Source organism: Pavona decussata, unplaced genomic scaffold (genome assembly GCF_977016875.1).
Source record: "Pavona decussata unplaced genomic scaffold, jaPavDecu1.1 SCAFFOLD_199, whole genome shotgun sequence".
Taxonomy (NCBI): Eukaryota; Metazoa; Cnidaria; class Anthozoa; order Scleractinia; family Agariciidae; genus Pavona; species Pavona decussata.
In genome coordinates, this window is record NW_028145607.1 from 204,481 (window position 1) to 219,634 (window position 15,154).

General features: G+C 38.1%; 1 protein-coding gene across 1 annotated transcript; it reads right to left on the reverse strand.

Annotated features, from left to right (window-relative positions):
• Nucleotides 1-672: 672 nt before the first annotated feature.
• Nucleotides 673-8,604, reverse strand: LOC146461327 (uncharacterized). Its single transcript, XM_085086957.1, has 4 exons — nucleotides 8,401-8,604; nucleotides 7,084-7,258; nucleotides 4,730-4,762; nucleotides 673-1,057 (listed from the first exon to the last, which is right to left on the reverse strand). The coding sequence occupies exons 1-4, from the start codon at nucleotides 8,602-8,604 to the stop codon at nucleotides 798-800; spliced, it is 672 nt and encodes a 223-aa protein (XP_084943083.1). The 3' UTR covers nucleotides 673-797.
• Between the last annotated feature and the right edge of the window lie 6,550 nt (nucleotides 8,605-15,154).

Genomic DNA, 15,154 nt, shown 5'->3' on the forward strand with positions numbered 1-15,154 from the left:
ATGTAAAGAACATTTCTGATTTCACATTGAAATATCATTTAAAAACGAATTTCCTGTCGCTTTATCAGGCGAATTTTCCACCCTGTGACGCTTCTCGCATGTGATAGGAATTCCACAAATTCACGTCTAATAATAGGGGCGATTAACTACGCCCGATTAACTACGGTGTTTGGATTAACCCAGTCAAATAGTTAATGACTGTCCTACTTAAAACGGAAATATCACACACAAGAAAACACGTCTAAAAAAACATATTATAGGATAAATAGGCTCCAAAATATCATAATGCTAATCTACGATTAAAAGTCAATCGAGGTTTTCATTTCGGTCTTTAAAAGTGGTTTTAAAGACCCATTTCAAGGTAAAGGTAAAGAAAAGTCTAAATTAAAAGTGAGGGCCAAAAGTCTTTTAATTTGGAAGAATCTTTACCGATAAGTAATTAAACTCGAATCAAAGTTCACGTTAATCCAGGATTAGCATAATCGGGCTTTCAACAACTGGGCCCTGGGCCCTGGGCCCTATATATTACCTCGGAAAGATATCAGCCATCTTTCAAACTTAACGCGTCTTAGAGTGTGTAGCGTGGGGCTCAGGCCCCATGCTACGCCTTTGTAGCTCGTCACAAGTGCAACAGCATAGAGATTATATTTTCATTCATTTTATTACCTCTTTCAATCACATTACAAGCAGAATGCTATAATTACTCTTCGCCTTTTAGTTTCATGGTTATAAATTCCAACCCCGGCATTACGTTATCTCATGCACTAGCCTAGGATATTAGAGGCTTTATTCATTCCTCAAGCTGGAATTTCTTCCACCATCTCCTCGAATTTCCCATGCTTTTTCTCGAAATACTTCTTGTGCAATTTCATGATGGCTACAAAGTGCTGCAGCATAGGTGTTTTGCAATCGTTGGCTGCCTGTTCTTCAAAACACTTAAAATAATTTTCCAACGCCGTCAAATAATTTTTGTCGACATGGTGTTCAAATTTTATGGAGGCAGAAACAAGGCATTTCTTCAGGGCATCTCCAACACATGACTTGTAATCGTCATCCTCTGTAGATCAATAAATACCTATTAATCCGTGGAATCAGCCTTAACCCTATTTAACGGGGAGGGGGTGGGGGCGGTTGGGGAGATTCTGACCGGGCTTATAAACTTTTTAACATTTGTTTATAAACGACAGGGTTAATTGGATTTGTTGTTACCGTTGGAAACCACCTTTTGACAAGCAGGTTTTACAGATATCGGGGGATTACGTCTTTTAAGTACAAAATAACTTTCTTACAGTAAATTTAATGTTTTTATGTCGTTTTCGTGTAATCTTTTTCATTTCAATAACGTTTGAGGCAATCTTGATGGTTTTTTGCAGGTTCGTTTGAAATCGTGATATATTATCCGCCTGCGTCATATGACATCAACGCTTCCCATAGTGGACCCCAAAGAAAATATCTTTGGACGCACTTTCTATCATCCAAGTCTTTTCTTCGTAGCTTTTATGCTTGCAAAGTTATGGCAAGGACTTCCCCGCCGGCCCCGGCAGATCTGGGTAGGGTTATTAAGCACTGCCACAAGCTCCTCATCGAACCGAATATGCGATAGAAAGTGAGTCATATAGACAGGCAGTCGGACGGACGGTCGAACAAGCGACAACCTCGTTTCCAGTGTCTATCCCTTGTAAATGAGGAGGGGCGCGTTAAGACTGGCGTTGGCTGGTCACGTGTGCAACAAACAGTGCCATAAATTAGCGACGACTAGATTATCCGTAATGTGTGAAATCCACAGGCGCTTCGCACTCGGCTTAATAAACGTCTGTTCCATCAAGGCTCGAATTTTGCAAACAGGCAAACTATCCGTGATTGGCTCTAAACCACCGTAAACTTCCTTCTTTCATTTTTAGTTTGCTTTGAGCCTTCTCATGTGAGGAGTTATGAATATATGCGGAAACTTCAGATGTTATTTCTTTTATTAAGCGGTAACACATTTGTAAAGACGTAAATTACGCTATTAAAACACTACACGGCTTACAATAATTTGCTTAGAAAACTTGACTTACAATGAACTTTGTCTACCGGTTAGCAATAATTTACATCTGTTACCAAAAGCTATCTAGCCTGTGCACAGCCGCCCCCTACCCTATGAGGGTAGGGGGCTGCTGCACACAGGCTAAAGCTATTTACTACTTACAAAATTATGAAGACATGTCTTTTCCTATTTATTTATTTATTTATTTATTTATTTATTTATTTATTTATTTATTTATTTATTTATTTATTTATTTATTTATTTATTTATTTGTTTGTTTATTTGTTTATTTTTTTTTCTTTTTCTGTGTTTACACGATTCTTTCTATAGCAAACAAAACAAACAAATGGTTTCGGGAAATCATAGAGTGTACCATTCCAGCTCCTAACTTCCTAACAATTTTTCGATTTACTAGTGTCACTACCCGCGGCTTACAGTTAATCGACATAATGTATTTGGGCGAATTTTATTGATTAATAGGAATGGAGGATTATAACCAGCAGGTTGCATAAATTAGCCGTCCACGAATTATTTATGGTGAGCACGTCACCAGCCAATGATAAGTCATTTTCAGCCCTTTCTTTTGACTTACAAGGGAAAATTCCTGAAAACGAGATTGGACAAACAAATGGACGGATGGGCGGTAGTCCAATGAAAACGTAAAAGTACAGCCGACAAGATAATGTCTACTGAACGCGACTACTTTCGGTTTCGCTCATTCCTTCAAAAGTTGAAACCCTCAGCTCATTCTTTCAGTAGTGTCCGCAAGAGCTCTATTTAATGTGCTCCGTCGTGTATTCAATCATTCCTTCATTCATTTTGATAGAATCATGTAACTAAAAGAAATGACAGTCGCACGAATACATGATACCATTTACCGAGTATGGGGCTTCGAAGCCTAAATAAACAACGTTATTCTTTCTAAATAGCCAGGTCGTGCGTCACAAACTGAATCCCCCAATCCCACTCTCACCCCCTCTAGTCGCTCATAGGTATGCGTCTCAGTTTTCTAAACCCTAAGCCCATTTTAGAACAAACAAGACGCTTTTCAGAGCGTTTACGTGGGATGCGTTGACTATGTTTAGCACTAGTGGCCTCATTTATTGTACGCCTCGCCGATTTTTTAACCTTCCCTCCCTTCGCGATTGAACTAACTGAACAGTTTTAGTCAGAAAGATTGCGTGATATTGAGTTGCGCTACTTGAAATTTTGCCGCCTAAAAATAGTTCCCGCCAGAAAATGTCTTCGGCTGAAAGGAGCACTCTTTTTATCTGAAAAGTTCACTGCTAATCATAACTTTTTGCATACATGAAAACTTGACAACTTTCATCATATTTTTGCTTCTCATACAAAAGTCTTTCGTTGTACCGGAGATTCTATTACAATAACGTGGCGTGACTCACGTTTTCTACTCTTGTTATGTAAATAAAAGTGTAAGATTACAATGTAAGATTACAAATTGTTTTCGTTTCATCAAAAAAACAGAAAGAAAACAGGCAAAAAGCTTTCCTAAATGAAACCTTTAATCTTTTTGTGAAGTGGATTTCCAGTTGCGTTTAAGCATCAAATCGACAAAGTCATGCGATGTGTGTTTTAGCTTATCAATGATCTTTCCCCCAGGTATTCTGGATGGTTCTACAACTGTCAAACAGAAGCATGATTCCTTCGCTTTGAACTCTCCAATTTCCACCGTTTTCACTGTCGAGCGCTTCTTAGAAGTTATTCTTTCGATTTACTGCTTCAAAAGGGTTAGTTTTCTTTTTGAAAACGGCACATTGGAATCTAAAACATTAAAACAATTTGGCCACGCCACTAAAGTCAAGCCTTTTTAGTTCCACCGAGAGATCACTGGGACCTGAATAATCACAATAGTAATTAACTCCCGTCCGATCCCTCCTGACATACACTAAAATATTGCATTCTGATTGGACCGTTTTTGTTAAAGACAATAAGGACAATACGAGACAAAAAGATCCCCTCTAGGAGAAAACTGAATTTGATACATCTAAAACGAGTTAATAATTGAAAGATGCGCATTTGTGGATACAAACGGCCCCCATTTTATAACGTGGGCTGCACAGGCATCCCACGTAAAAAGGTAATTTTTCGGCTCCCTTTTTTCATATCTAGCACTTAAAAATTCTTCAAAGGCATTTTCAGACTGATCTCTAAAATTCGTCCCCGTTTCTTTTCTTTTTCTTTTGTTTTTAATTCATAGTCATTATACCCACTTTTGGAACAAAAACGGCTCAAAGACCTTTTTCTTTAGCGCCATATATTTACATTCATTTGTTCATCCTTTACAGGTATATTACGTACTCACAATATGACCAGCCCCCAGTTGGCTTGATAGCTCAGTTGGTAGAGCACTGCACTGCCAGATGTGCATGCTTATGCATAAACCATCCAAGTATCTAGTCCCCTTCGCCCAAAATGACTAACTGCCTTTGTAAGTTGAAATTTGTAGTAGACTATTTTACAGTTGTGTGCTTAGTGACCTGGTCTTTGACTGGAGGCGAGGCAATAGTTAACCTTATTTTGATACAAATCTCCGTTTGCCGATGATTTACCGATGTGAAAAGTAGCGAGGTTTGTATCGAACAAAGTCAAATCTAGCCTCGCTTCCAATCAAAGGCCAGGGAGCTGTTAAAAATCCTTATAATGTTTTTTTTTTTTATTTACAAAGTAACAATCATTGCTTACCAACATTCGATAAGTTTTCTTTCTTCAGTATGTCTAAAGAAAAAAATAAAAGTTATATATATATAATTTATGTTTTTTCTCTTTTCTGCTTGGCAAGTGGGTGGAGAAGTAATTCTGTAAATCACGTAATCTTCTAAGCTCCGGCAACAGGCGGAATTTTTTTACCTTTTCCACCAACTTGGGCGGACTTGTTGCGTTATTGGTTGCAAGACCTTGACCTTGTTTTCTTGCGGCAAAAAAAAAAATATGTTGATTACCGTCCTTGGTAGGTACATATTAGGAAAAACTGTGGCCTTTGTCTTAAATGTGGCCGAATCAAGATCCCGGGCATATTTCAATCCCAATTCGGCCCTCCCGTCTGTGAATATTATTTGTTTACTACTACAGTGAATGCTGTTCTCCGTGCGCTGTGAGGGGCTATTCAAATCCTCAAATACTATTGGCTATTCATATCTTGGCATTATCCTGGATTTTGCGCGAGTGTTTCGCTAATGAGCAAGTGAATAGCCATCGCAGTTCTGTAAAGAATGTGTTCTTTCGGAGATTCGTTTGCCAAAGACCAAGGGCATTTTCCTTGGAGCTTTCTATCGTCCGTCCGTCAGCCAGCGAGGACTGTCGAATATAGGAACCATGTGAATTATGTTCCGTCGGCTTTTTTGTGCTGATCTGGAAACAACCTCATGGGATAGTTTTTTGACCGAAACTTTGGGATAAGTGGTGAAAGACGTTTTCTAAAGTTTGTGACAAGCACGCACCTCTACAAAGGAAGAAAATGAGAGAAATAAAATGTCCCTTGGCTCAGGAATGCAACTAAAAACAAAGAAATGGAATTTTACTTGAGGAGAGCGAGAAGGTCAGGCGCTGAGGTCGATTGAAATTCAGAAATAAAGTCACAAATTATAGGATCAGAAGTGGAAAGAGCCGCTATCAGAGACGTTGGATACAAGCCAACGTGGATAATCCAAAGACCAAAGAGAAGATTTTTCCTGATACTAAAGGTAAATCAAGATTCCCAGAATCCAGAATCCGGAAGAGGGAGAAACAGTTACTGACTATTTTTCAATTGCTTTGAAATTTTAGCGAATTTTTCATCCCTGCAGTCTCTAGTGTTGAGAAAACTGTACGGCTGCTAGATAACAGTCAACTGTTTTCGAATGAAGATTTAACCGATCAAAGTTTTGAGTTAAAACTGCTGAGTGAAAGGTCTTTGAAAGGGAACAAAAATGGCGTTTTCTTTTTTTAAATATCTTCTCTCGTTCCAGAGATTTTCAAGTTTTTGTTTACAAATTGTTTCAATACTAAGATAGATCAAAAAATCAAGAATATCTCGGGAAATAATGGAGTAATGCTGCTCGGCCCTGTGTTTTTGACTTTGTACGTCAATTATTTACCGTGTTGCATTCAGTTTCCCCGCACGATGATGTACGCATGACACTGCAATTTATTTTTCATCATCAGTTGGAACTTAACTGAAGTTAAATTTGGAGCTAGTAAATCTCTCGCGGTGACTGCATCACAATAAGCTTGTTCTTAAAGTTAAGAAGACAGAGTGCAGGGTGTTTGGTGGGCGGCAACGTCTTACCCAACCGGATAGTATTAACATTGATATAAATTTACAGGACCAATCTGTTGAGCAGATAATATCCTCTCTTTCAATGATCACATGCTATATGTAAGGAAAAGATCTCGAGGATACTTGGAATATTCTAGAGACCCAAAGTGAAGTTAGCAGCTGCCAACTGACTCCCATAGAGCAATTGTGATTCCGATCCTTGATTATTGTGAGGTCGTGAGGCAAGATTCCTGTCAGCGATGGTCATTCACTTATCCATTCTTTCACTCGCAGTTGAAATGTATGAATTTGATATATTTTACTTCATAGTGTTTCGCGAGTATCTATCTATCTATCTATCTATCTATCTATCTATCTATCTATCTATCTATCTATCTATCTATCTATCTATCTATCGTGTATCTCACTTTCAACCGATTTTGCGCGTTTGTTTTTGTCGTTTTTTTTTTAATCAGTCTATTAATCCTTAACCTCATCAAAGCGTTGAGGTCTTGGGGAGCCGCGAGAAGAAAAAATTGCGCGTGCGCCAAAGAGAGACACACAGTCAGACAGGCTGTAGGGATTACATAGGAAGAGATGTCTCTTGATTTCTCTCCCATGTCTCCCCATCAATCGCTTACATAGGAGTTTTCCCCACTATCTGACAACCTGGAAGACGCTAAGAACGCTACTGTCACAGTTTAAAGTTAAACAACCAACGCAGAAAGACGAATGGGAAGAGTAACAAGCAGACTGCTTACATTTTATTCTAACTGTCTGACCGTTCGATAACCTGTCATACCTGAAGCAATTACGATTTCCTTCAGTTTACCAACGGGTAATTCGTCTGGGCAAAGATCCGCTTTATTTGCAAGGACCATTTGTTGCCATTGCAAAGTAACCACGTAATGGGCGATATTGGGAACTGGCGATGAGAACACGGAAGGATCTAACTCTGAAATACATCTGGCGAATGCCTGTTAAAAGATAAAATCATATCAGCTTATTCTATTCTTTTCGGAAAAGTGTAAACTAGAATTACAGGATTTATTATGAAAATATGTATTGTTTTAAGCATTTTAGCTCTAGTAGGCTAGAAATTGTTGAATTGCTGAAAAGTTGTGAATGGGTACGAGAGGTTCGCAATTATTCATGACTAATTAAATACGAAAACAAACACCAACAAACTTGCTGACTTTTCCTAAAAAATATCTGTCAACAAATTTTGTATAATAACTAATTGATCATGTGATTTGCTGTTACCAATGGAACCAGGTTTAGGCAGCTTTTTTTCTTTTAGGCTTTTTTATGGTAAATTGAAAGTTTATTCTGATAACTTTTAAATTTTTTACACTACTCGGGTTCTTATTTGTTGGGTTTGATAAATTTTGAAACAATTTGTAAGATTTTCTGCAGTTAAACAGATATTGAGAAATTCAAGATGGCGGCTTTACTACGTATCCTCATTCTCATCGACGTAGCCTCAATGACCTTGAAAAAAAGCACAAAGCTCCCTCAACCCTCCCCACCCCCACCACCCTACTCCCCGCTCAGGCTTAAGAACGTAAAAAATCCCAGGCTGAATAGAGCCGCTCAAGGTCATGCAAAGGAAGAAAGTAAGCTTCTTGGTGCAGTGCGAAGCTATGACGTTTGCTGTCCACCTTTTATGCTCAAGGTGCTATCTTGTTTGATGTTTTAAGGAAGTTAAAAACTCGCCATTGTGGTCTGGTTTTGGTACCACGACTCAGCATCATGTCCGTGAGTTACTTTTCGGAAGAAAGAAGAGCAATTTAGTGCAAAAACACTAAATGCAGAAATCCAAGAAGGCGGATCCAGGATGGTCATTGGCAATCATGACGTAATTTTACGCCATTTTACGTCATCCCTTTCAGTTGCGGACTTCAAAGGAAACGTCTTTAGACGTACTATCTATTCTCCAAGTTTCACTGTCATGTCTTTTATACATGCAAAGTTATCCCCTCCCCCCTGTTAGCGAGCTTCCTTTGATAAGTTCTCGATGGTTTGGAATGAGAGGGCTTTTTCGAAATTTTGATTTTGTTCTTTTAAACGCCGCTTAGTTCCTTCTTCGAATGGCTTATCCTATGAAACCAAAACTCACCTTTCCAAATAAGCAACCACTTGCAATCATTTCCTCACGAGTGGCGTCTATTCCCTGCACTTCAAGGGAATCAGTGTCTGCATCGTGTCCAGCTTTAAAGCACTTGAAGGCTTCCTTATAAGCAGCACTTTCCTCAGCGTTTAGACCACTCAATATAGAAATGAAACCCAGAGCAAACACAATAGAGATGGTTTGTGACAACATGGTGGGCAACTTACTGTTCTAGGGAAAAAAAACAACAAATTACACATTTACACGGTGACCAGACAAGAACTTGTAACCGCTTAGAATGCACGCGATTTCAAAATGTTTCATAGGATTTTTGAGCTAGTTTCATAGATTATTATCTTAGCAATATCTTCAAGCGATAGTAAACAGTACTCCTTACAGTGTGACTGCTATTACCGGGCCCACTTAAAACTGACCAATCAGATCACAGTAGGGTACGAACAGTGCACAATTCAAAAATTTTGGGTTTTAACTGTTGTTTTCCGTCTACTCGTGATTGGTTCAATGGTATTTGGCTGAAATTCACTGTTCTTGTCCTGCATGCAATCTGATTGGCCAGTTTTGCTTAAGTGACCCTAGTAACAGTAGTCGCACTATAAAACATTACATAATCTCCTAAGGGCTCAATTTATCAACGGCCAAATTATTCGGACATGGGAAGTAACAGCGCTCACTGGCCATGCAATGCTGGATATCTATGTGTAAGGATAGAAGGATTCATATAAGAAAACAGAAAAATTGCCTAAATAAGAATTATCTCTGGTGGTGTATAAATTTTTGGACTGTTAAATTGTCTTACAGGTAAGACTTATAGATTGAAGATGTAAAAACGCTTTCTGAACGAAGACAAAACGTAAAAACCATTCCTGATTTTCCATTGGAATATAAATTTAAAACAGCTTTCCTTCTTATTTCCTGTCGCTTTTGATTAGAAACTAGCCCTTCTTTCAATTACATTTTAGGCGAATTTTCCATCTCGCTTGTGATACGAATTTAACAAATTCACCTCTAACCAAGAGGGGCACGAAAACCGACCCTGTATATACTTCACTTTCATGAAGAGAGTGAATATCGGCCCGAAATCTACGTCTCATGTGGGAGTTAAGCTATAGACCTTTTTGAAATGGCCTTTTTGTGCCGGCGCAGAACAAGTCACTCAACATGTAAATGCAAGGCAATTTATAGCGGAGCTCCTCACGCCGAAGGTGCGCGCGCGGAGCACCATGGGCGAGAAAAAACGGTAACTATCGATGAGATAAATTTTGGTTTTGGTTATGATGTCACTGTCCGTCCGTACGCCCGTAAGCAGCACCACAGATCAACCAATTCGAATGGCAACACCTAGGGGAGTTGCACTCGCGACTGCAGCTGGAAACAAAATGGAATTTTGAAGACAACAAAAATACAAAGTCAAGTTGTGTGTTCATACTAGTTATGCAATGCTTTCGAGTAGTATACCGTGAAAAACCCCACGAGTGACTTAGTATACACACGAGCCTTTAAGGCGGGTGTGTATACTAAGAAAAATCAAGTCACGAGTGAGATATTCACTGTATACCACGAGAAAGCACTGCACCGACTAATGCATTTCATGCCACTCATTGAATTTACTTTCCTGTTAGACGTCTGGTTCCAGGAATTCAAAATTAAGGTCAAAACTAGGGTATTCTTCTTCCATGTGTTAGTTGTTGACAGTAATTTTTTTGTGAATGAAAATTTTGGCCTGTCGCTGGCTTTTGGCGGGAAAAAAAATTTAGGCCGCGAGGAACGCCGGGATTTTTCGTCGAATACTACCCGTTGCATACTGCAAAATATGCAATGGGCTTCTAATAATAATAATAATAATAATAATAATAATAATAATTTATTCGCTTATATTGCGCATTTTCCATGGCAAGATGATCAAATGCGCATTACAATAATTACAAAAGCACAATATGTATGTTAACAATAGGAGTATTACTTCGATTATAATAAGTTATGATTGGCTGTATTCTCTATGGTATGAGATAAATTTCATTATACGATTAATTCTAACACTGGTAAATGGCTCATAACGAGATTCATGAGGTCCTGAAATAGTGGACCCTTGCTGATTTTGTGCCAGTGAATAATGGAAACTTCATGTTTTTGTTTTGCTACTCTTATTAATAATTGATGTTCTTGGTCGATTATCACCTGGTCGTATCCGTGGAGCGCAAATTACAACTTTGTTGATATGGGACACTAATGTTTAATCCACTCACACTATCAGCCTAAGGTAAACGGCTGGACATCAAGATTTCAATCATGCCCTTGGCGCTGTTGATTAGAGGTATTGATACAGATCAGCTTGAACGCGACGCATTTCCAGAATATCTTTACCCCCAAACACTAAAAGATTCTTGTTAAGATAAGTCTCAAGGAAAAACGTGTGTTCGATTCAAAGTTACTTTTATTTGTTAGGGGTTTAAGTCAGAAAAATTTCCCGTTCGGACATGTGATAATTGGCCAAGAACATCAATTAAGAGTAGCAACACAAAATCGGGTTTCTAGAACGGCATCGCTCACATTGTTGAAGACAACTGAACTGATCAATATGATTATCTTGAAAGGCCTATCAGACTACATAGAAGATCAAAAATACCTAGTGTCGACATCATTATGGAAGCGCTTAGCTGAAAAGCACATCAAAGGGGTACTGAGGTAAAAAGAGGTTAAGGAACTAAACGGTTACTCCTCAACTCTTCCATTGTGCATCCTCTAAAATTGACCGTAGTGAAAAGGACGTTTCTTATTGGAGATTGAACTTGCCTTCCAGAAAATAAAAGCGCTTGTTATCATTAAGGCTATGTTTAATATCAGTAAAATACAAATGTGACATGCCCTAGCTAAACCATCCTAATCAAGTAGACACCCCTTATTTTACCCAACGAAACACAACTTAGTTTATTTGTAAGCTATTCAATTATATTGTCTCAATCCTCCCATGCTGTTTGAGAGTTTAATTAGCCACTTGGGTCGCTGATATTGATACAAAGAGGTATTTGGACTCCTCTAAAGAATAAAAGCAGCTTGAATACGACAAAATTTCAGTATGGAAAATATGTCTACCCACACTTATCGTTTGATCCTTTTTTAAGTCTCGAGGGAAAAAAGTAATCCTTGGTTTGAAATTAGTTAAACTGATAAATTTTAAGTATTTAGTATCTAGTGAAGCTATCAGAATTTCTCGTTACGACAACTGGATGACACTCGGTGATGCAAGCCACAGCAATAACTGAGGAGCCGAGAAAAACAAAAGCGACTTTCTAGAACATCGCGATCGCTTCCTATGGAAACAAGAGATTAATATGATTGTGCTGACGAACTTGACTGGAGTTTAAAAATTCACAGCAGCGCATAGGTTCTGCTTTAATTTTCATTTGGAAAGCGATTTGCAGTGTAGATGAGGACATAGTTTCTAAAGAAACTGTGGTGTTGCGTCGGTGGGGTACTGGAACGAATGCTTGGTTTTATCAATAGAGTTGATAACTGAGGTAATTTGGTCACCGAGAGATGGGAAAGCCGACTGAGGTTTCGAGGATTAACACTTCGCAGAGCAGATCACAATTTGCAGTGTATTGAGTTGTTATAATGATGGCATTGTAATTAAGAAAGTAAAAGCAAAAAAATGGGCGCATATTTTGTACGCCTTCCAGTCCAAAAATAATTAAGATATGAAGGTTTTAATTGCTAGAGTTTAAAAATAATACATTTGGAGCTCGGACCATACTGCAAACTCGAGCTCCTCTCGTAAGAAATATCTTGAAAGGTACTACTACTAAGGTATACTAGCTAGGGCGGAAGAAATACCCTACAGGCTAATGTCGACATCAATATGGAAGCTCTCAGCCGAAAAGCACAACAAAGGAATACTGCGAAAATATTGGAGTAAAGTACTAAACGGTTATGCCACAAATCTTACATTCCATATCCTCCGAAAATTGACTTAAGTAATAACAATGTTTCTTTTGGTAATTGAACTTACCTCCCAGATAAGTCACCGTTAGAAACTCAAGCAAATAAAACGACCTATTATCATTAAGGCTACATTTAATATCATTGAAATACAAATTGGACACGTTCTAGCTTCTAAATCATTCGACCATCGCAAAACACGCCAGAATGTTTTATCTTTATTCAACCAAACAAGCTGCTATTTAATAATGTTTAACCCACCCTGAAATCAATGTATCCGGCGTGAGGTTAAATATAGACCCGCTATTTGAAATGGCGTTTTTGAGCGCTGAGTATTAAAATACGAGAGAATTTTTTATCATTTTGTAGCCCGTCGGGAGGCTTAAGTCTCGAGACCAATGTGAATAAAAGTGCTTTTATTTTATGTGCTTTTTCTTGCCGAAAACCCGTTAAAAAAATGACAGCCGGCATTTTTGGCCAATCAGTTGGAATAAATTTAGAGTTTTCTCGGAGAGGGTTCTAGATTTTTAAAATGCGTTTTTGGGGTGCTCAAGACTTCAGCATAACACTTTGCATAATTTGATATCCTTAAAAGTTGGAATAAATCTCTTTAGGAGATTTCTTTCAGAAAGCTAGAGGTTGACAATAAAAATGATTTATTTTAGGTAATTACGTATAGAGTATTCCTCCAATGTGGTTATCACGCCTTGTCACACACTTGCTAATGACAAGCGCTTTCAAATTAGTTCGAATTCATTATGCTGGGAAAAAATCAACACTCCACGACGGCGAGAAAAAAAATCAAACACGGAGAGTAAGAGAACTCCTCAAAAAGCAAGACTCAACCAATGACATTCGACTAGAACTTTCCCCTACCACAATTTCCTATATGGTGTTTGAAAGACCATTCTCCAGCCTATTAATGGTAGAAAAACAGATCGATCCACAAGAAGGTCGTTTATACGATTAGCATTTATGAAATTACTTAGAAGTCTTCCATTTCAAGCACTTACCTTCAATCAATAGAGTCGGCTTCAAAACACACTGAAACTGATGCCTGCTAATCTGCAGTGATAGTTTTGTAGAGAATCCACACCGAATAGATTTAAGGACGGTGCCTACTATTGTTACTGCGCATACGTTCTGCGCATCTCGAGATACTCGGGTTTCCTATGGGTGCTGCCTACTAATACAGGGATAATTTTGCGCGGTTTAAAACTATACGGAGAAAGCAGAACTTAGTAAATGCTTTTGGTATCTCAAAAGAAAATTAGGGGTAACCGTGCATTTTTCAGAGATAATTAAGCTTGAATTTAGGAAAAAATCCCATACATTGCTTTATATTTTGGCGCTTTTTAGAGATATTATTGCTTAATTATCTCTGAAAAATGCGTGGTTACCCCCAATTTTCTTTTTGGATTCCAAGAGGCCTTGCTAAGATCTGTTTTTCCCGCATAGTCATAAGCCGCACAAAAATACTTCGGTATTAGTAGGCACCGTCCTTAACATAGGAAGTTAAATACGTTTTAAATCACCGCTGCAAGCTTTGCAATTCAATTCCGCATAAATTTCAGCGAATTTACAACAAGCAACTCTTCTTTTGTGAATGAGTCATGGCCCGCATTAAAATATCTATAAAAGTTGAATGAAATGGAAAACCTGGAAATAATTCAATTCGCCTTACGACATTTAACAAAACTTAAAGCTTTCAAGACTATCTCTTTTCGTTCCGTTAAAATATCAAAATCAGGCAAACTATAAATTTCACTGCGAAATTACCAAAAGGCCTGACAGCGGGATAGCCACACTAAGTTTAGATTTAAAAATGACAATTTTCAATTTTACAGGCATGTTTCTGCAGGAGCTCCTGTCTTCTTCAGTGCAATGCTGTATACATGCTCATTAGTATCTACTAGGATTCCTGTCGTGAAATTGAACTCAAAACTCATTTAGCAATGTAATTTCGTCGGCCAACTGAAATGTGATTTTACAATTTGTATTTCATTCTGCTAACCTTAAATCTCTTAGATATTTTCATTTTATTGTTATTTTTTCGTTATTAGATTGAGTGTATTGTATGCGGCGAACGTATACCTAGAACCTGTTTTATTTTAATGGTACTTCCCACATACACTGCCAAAAGCTTCCGGCCAGCCGTTGTTTGGGTTGTATTTCTAAGATACCAATGGAGTTTCCAGAAATGTTTTTCCATTAGGTTAGGTAGCATCCTTCTCACAACGTTTGTTGAACAAGTTTAACATTTAAATATTCTTTAATTTCAAAATGGTTGAATGACTGTAAATGTTTTGAACCCAGGGTGAGTGTAGTCCTGAGAAGGACTGTTTGAGGTGACATTGACCGACGTTTTGACAAACTAAGCGGAAGTCATCTTCAGAGTCAAGTGGTTGAATGAGTTGTTCTGCACGAACGCGTCACTGGAAACACAAACAAATCAGTAACAAAACGTGGGACAATAAGAAATATCGGTACCAATGCGGATAGGGTAAACATTCATAGTTATTAAGAAAAAAGCAACTAAAACATATCTTGGGTAATGATTAGTTTCCTGGTTACTGAGTGAAGAGAACATGTGCCCCCTTAATTGCAAAGTTCATAGCAAGAGAAAAGATTAAAGATGAAATCGTCGGATTTTTTCTTTGTCCTCGTTTATAGTAACTTATTTTACCACAAGTGAACTTCTTATTTTGTCATTTTCAAACACCACACGACAACTGAGAGTCAAAGGTAAAAAGAATAAAATTAAGTGCGAGTTCAATGTAATGTAACTTATAAGCGCAGAGTTTGT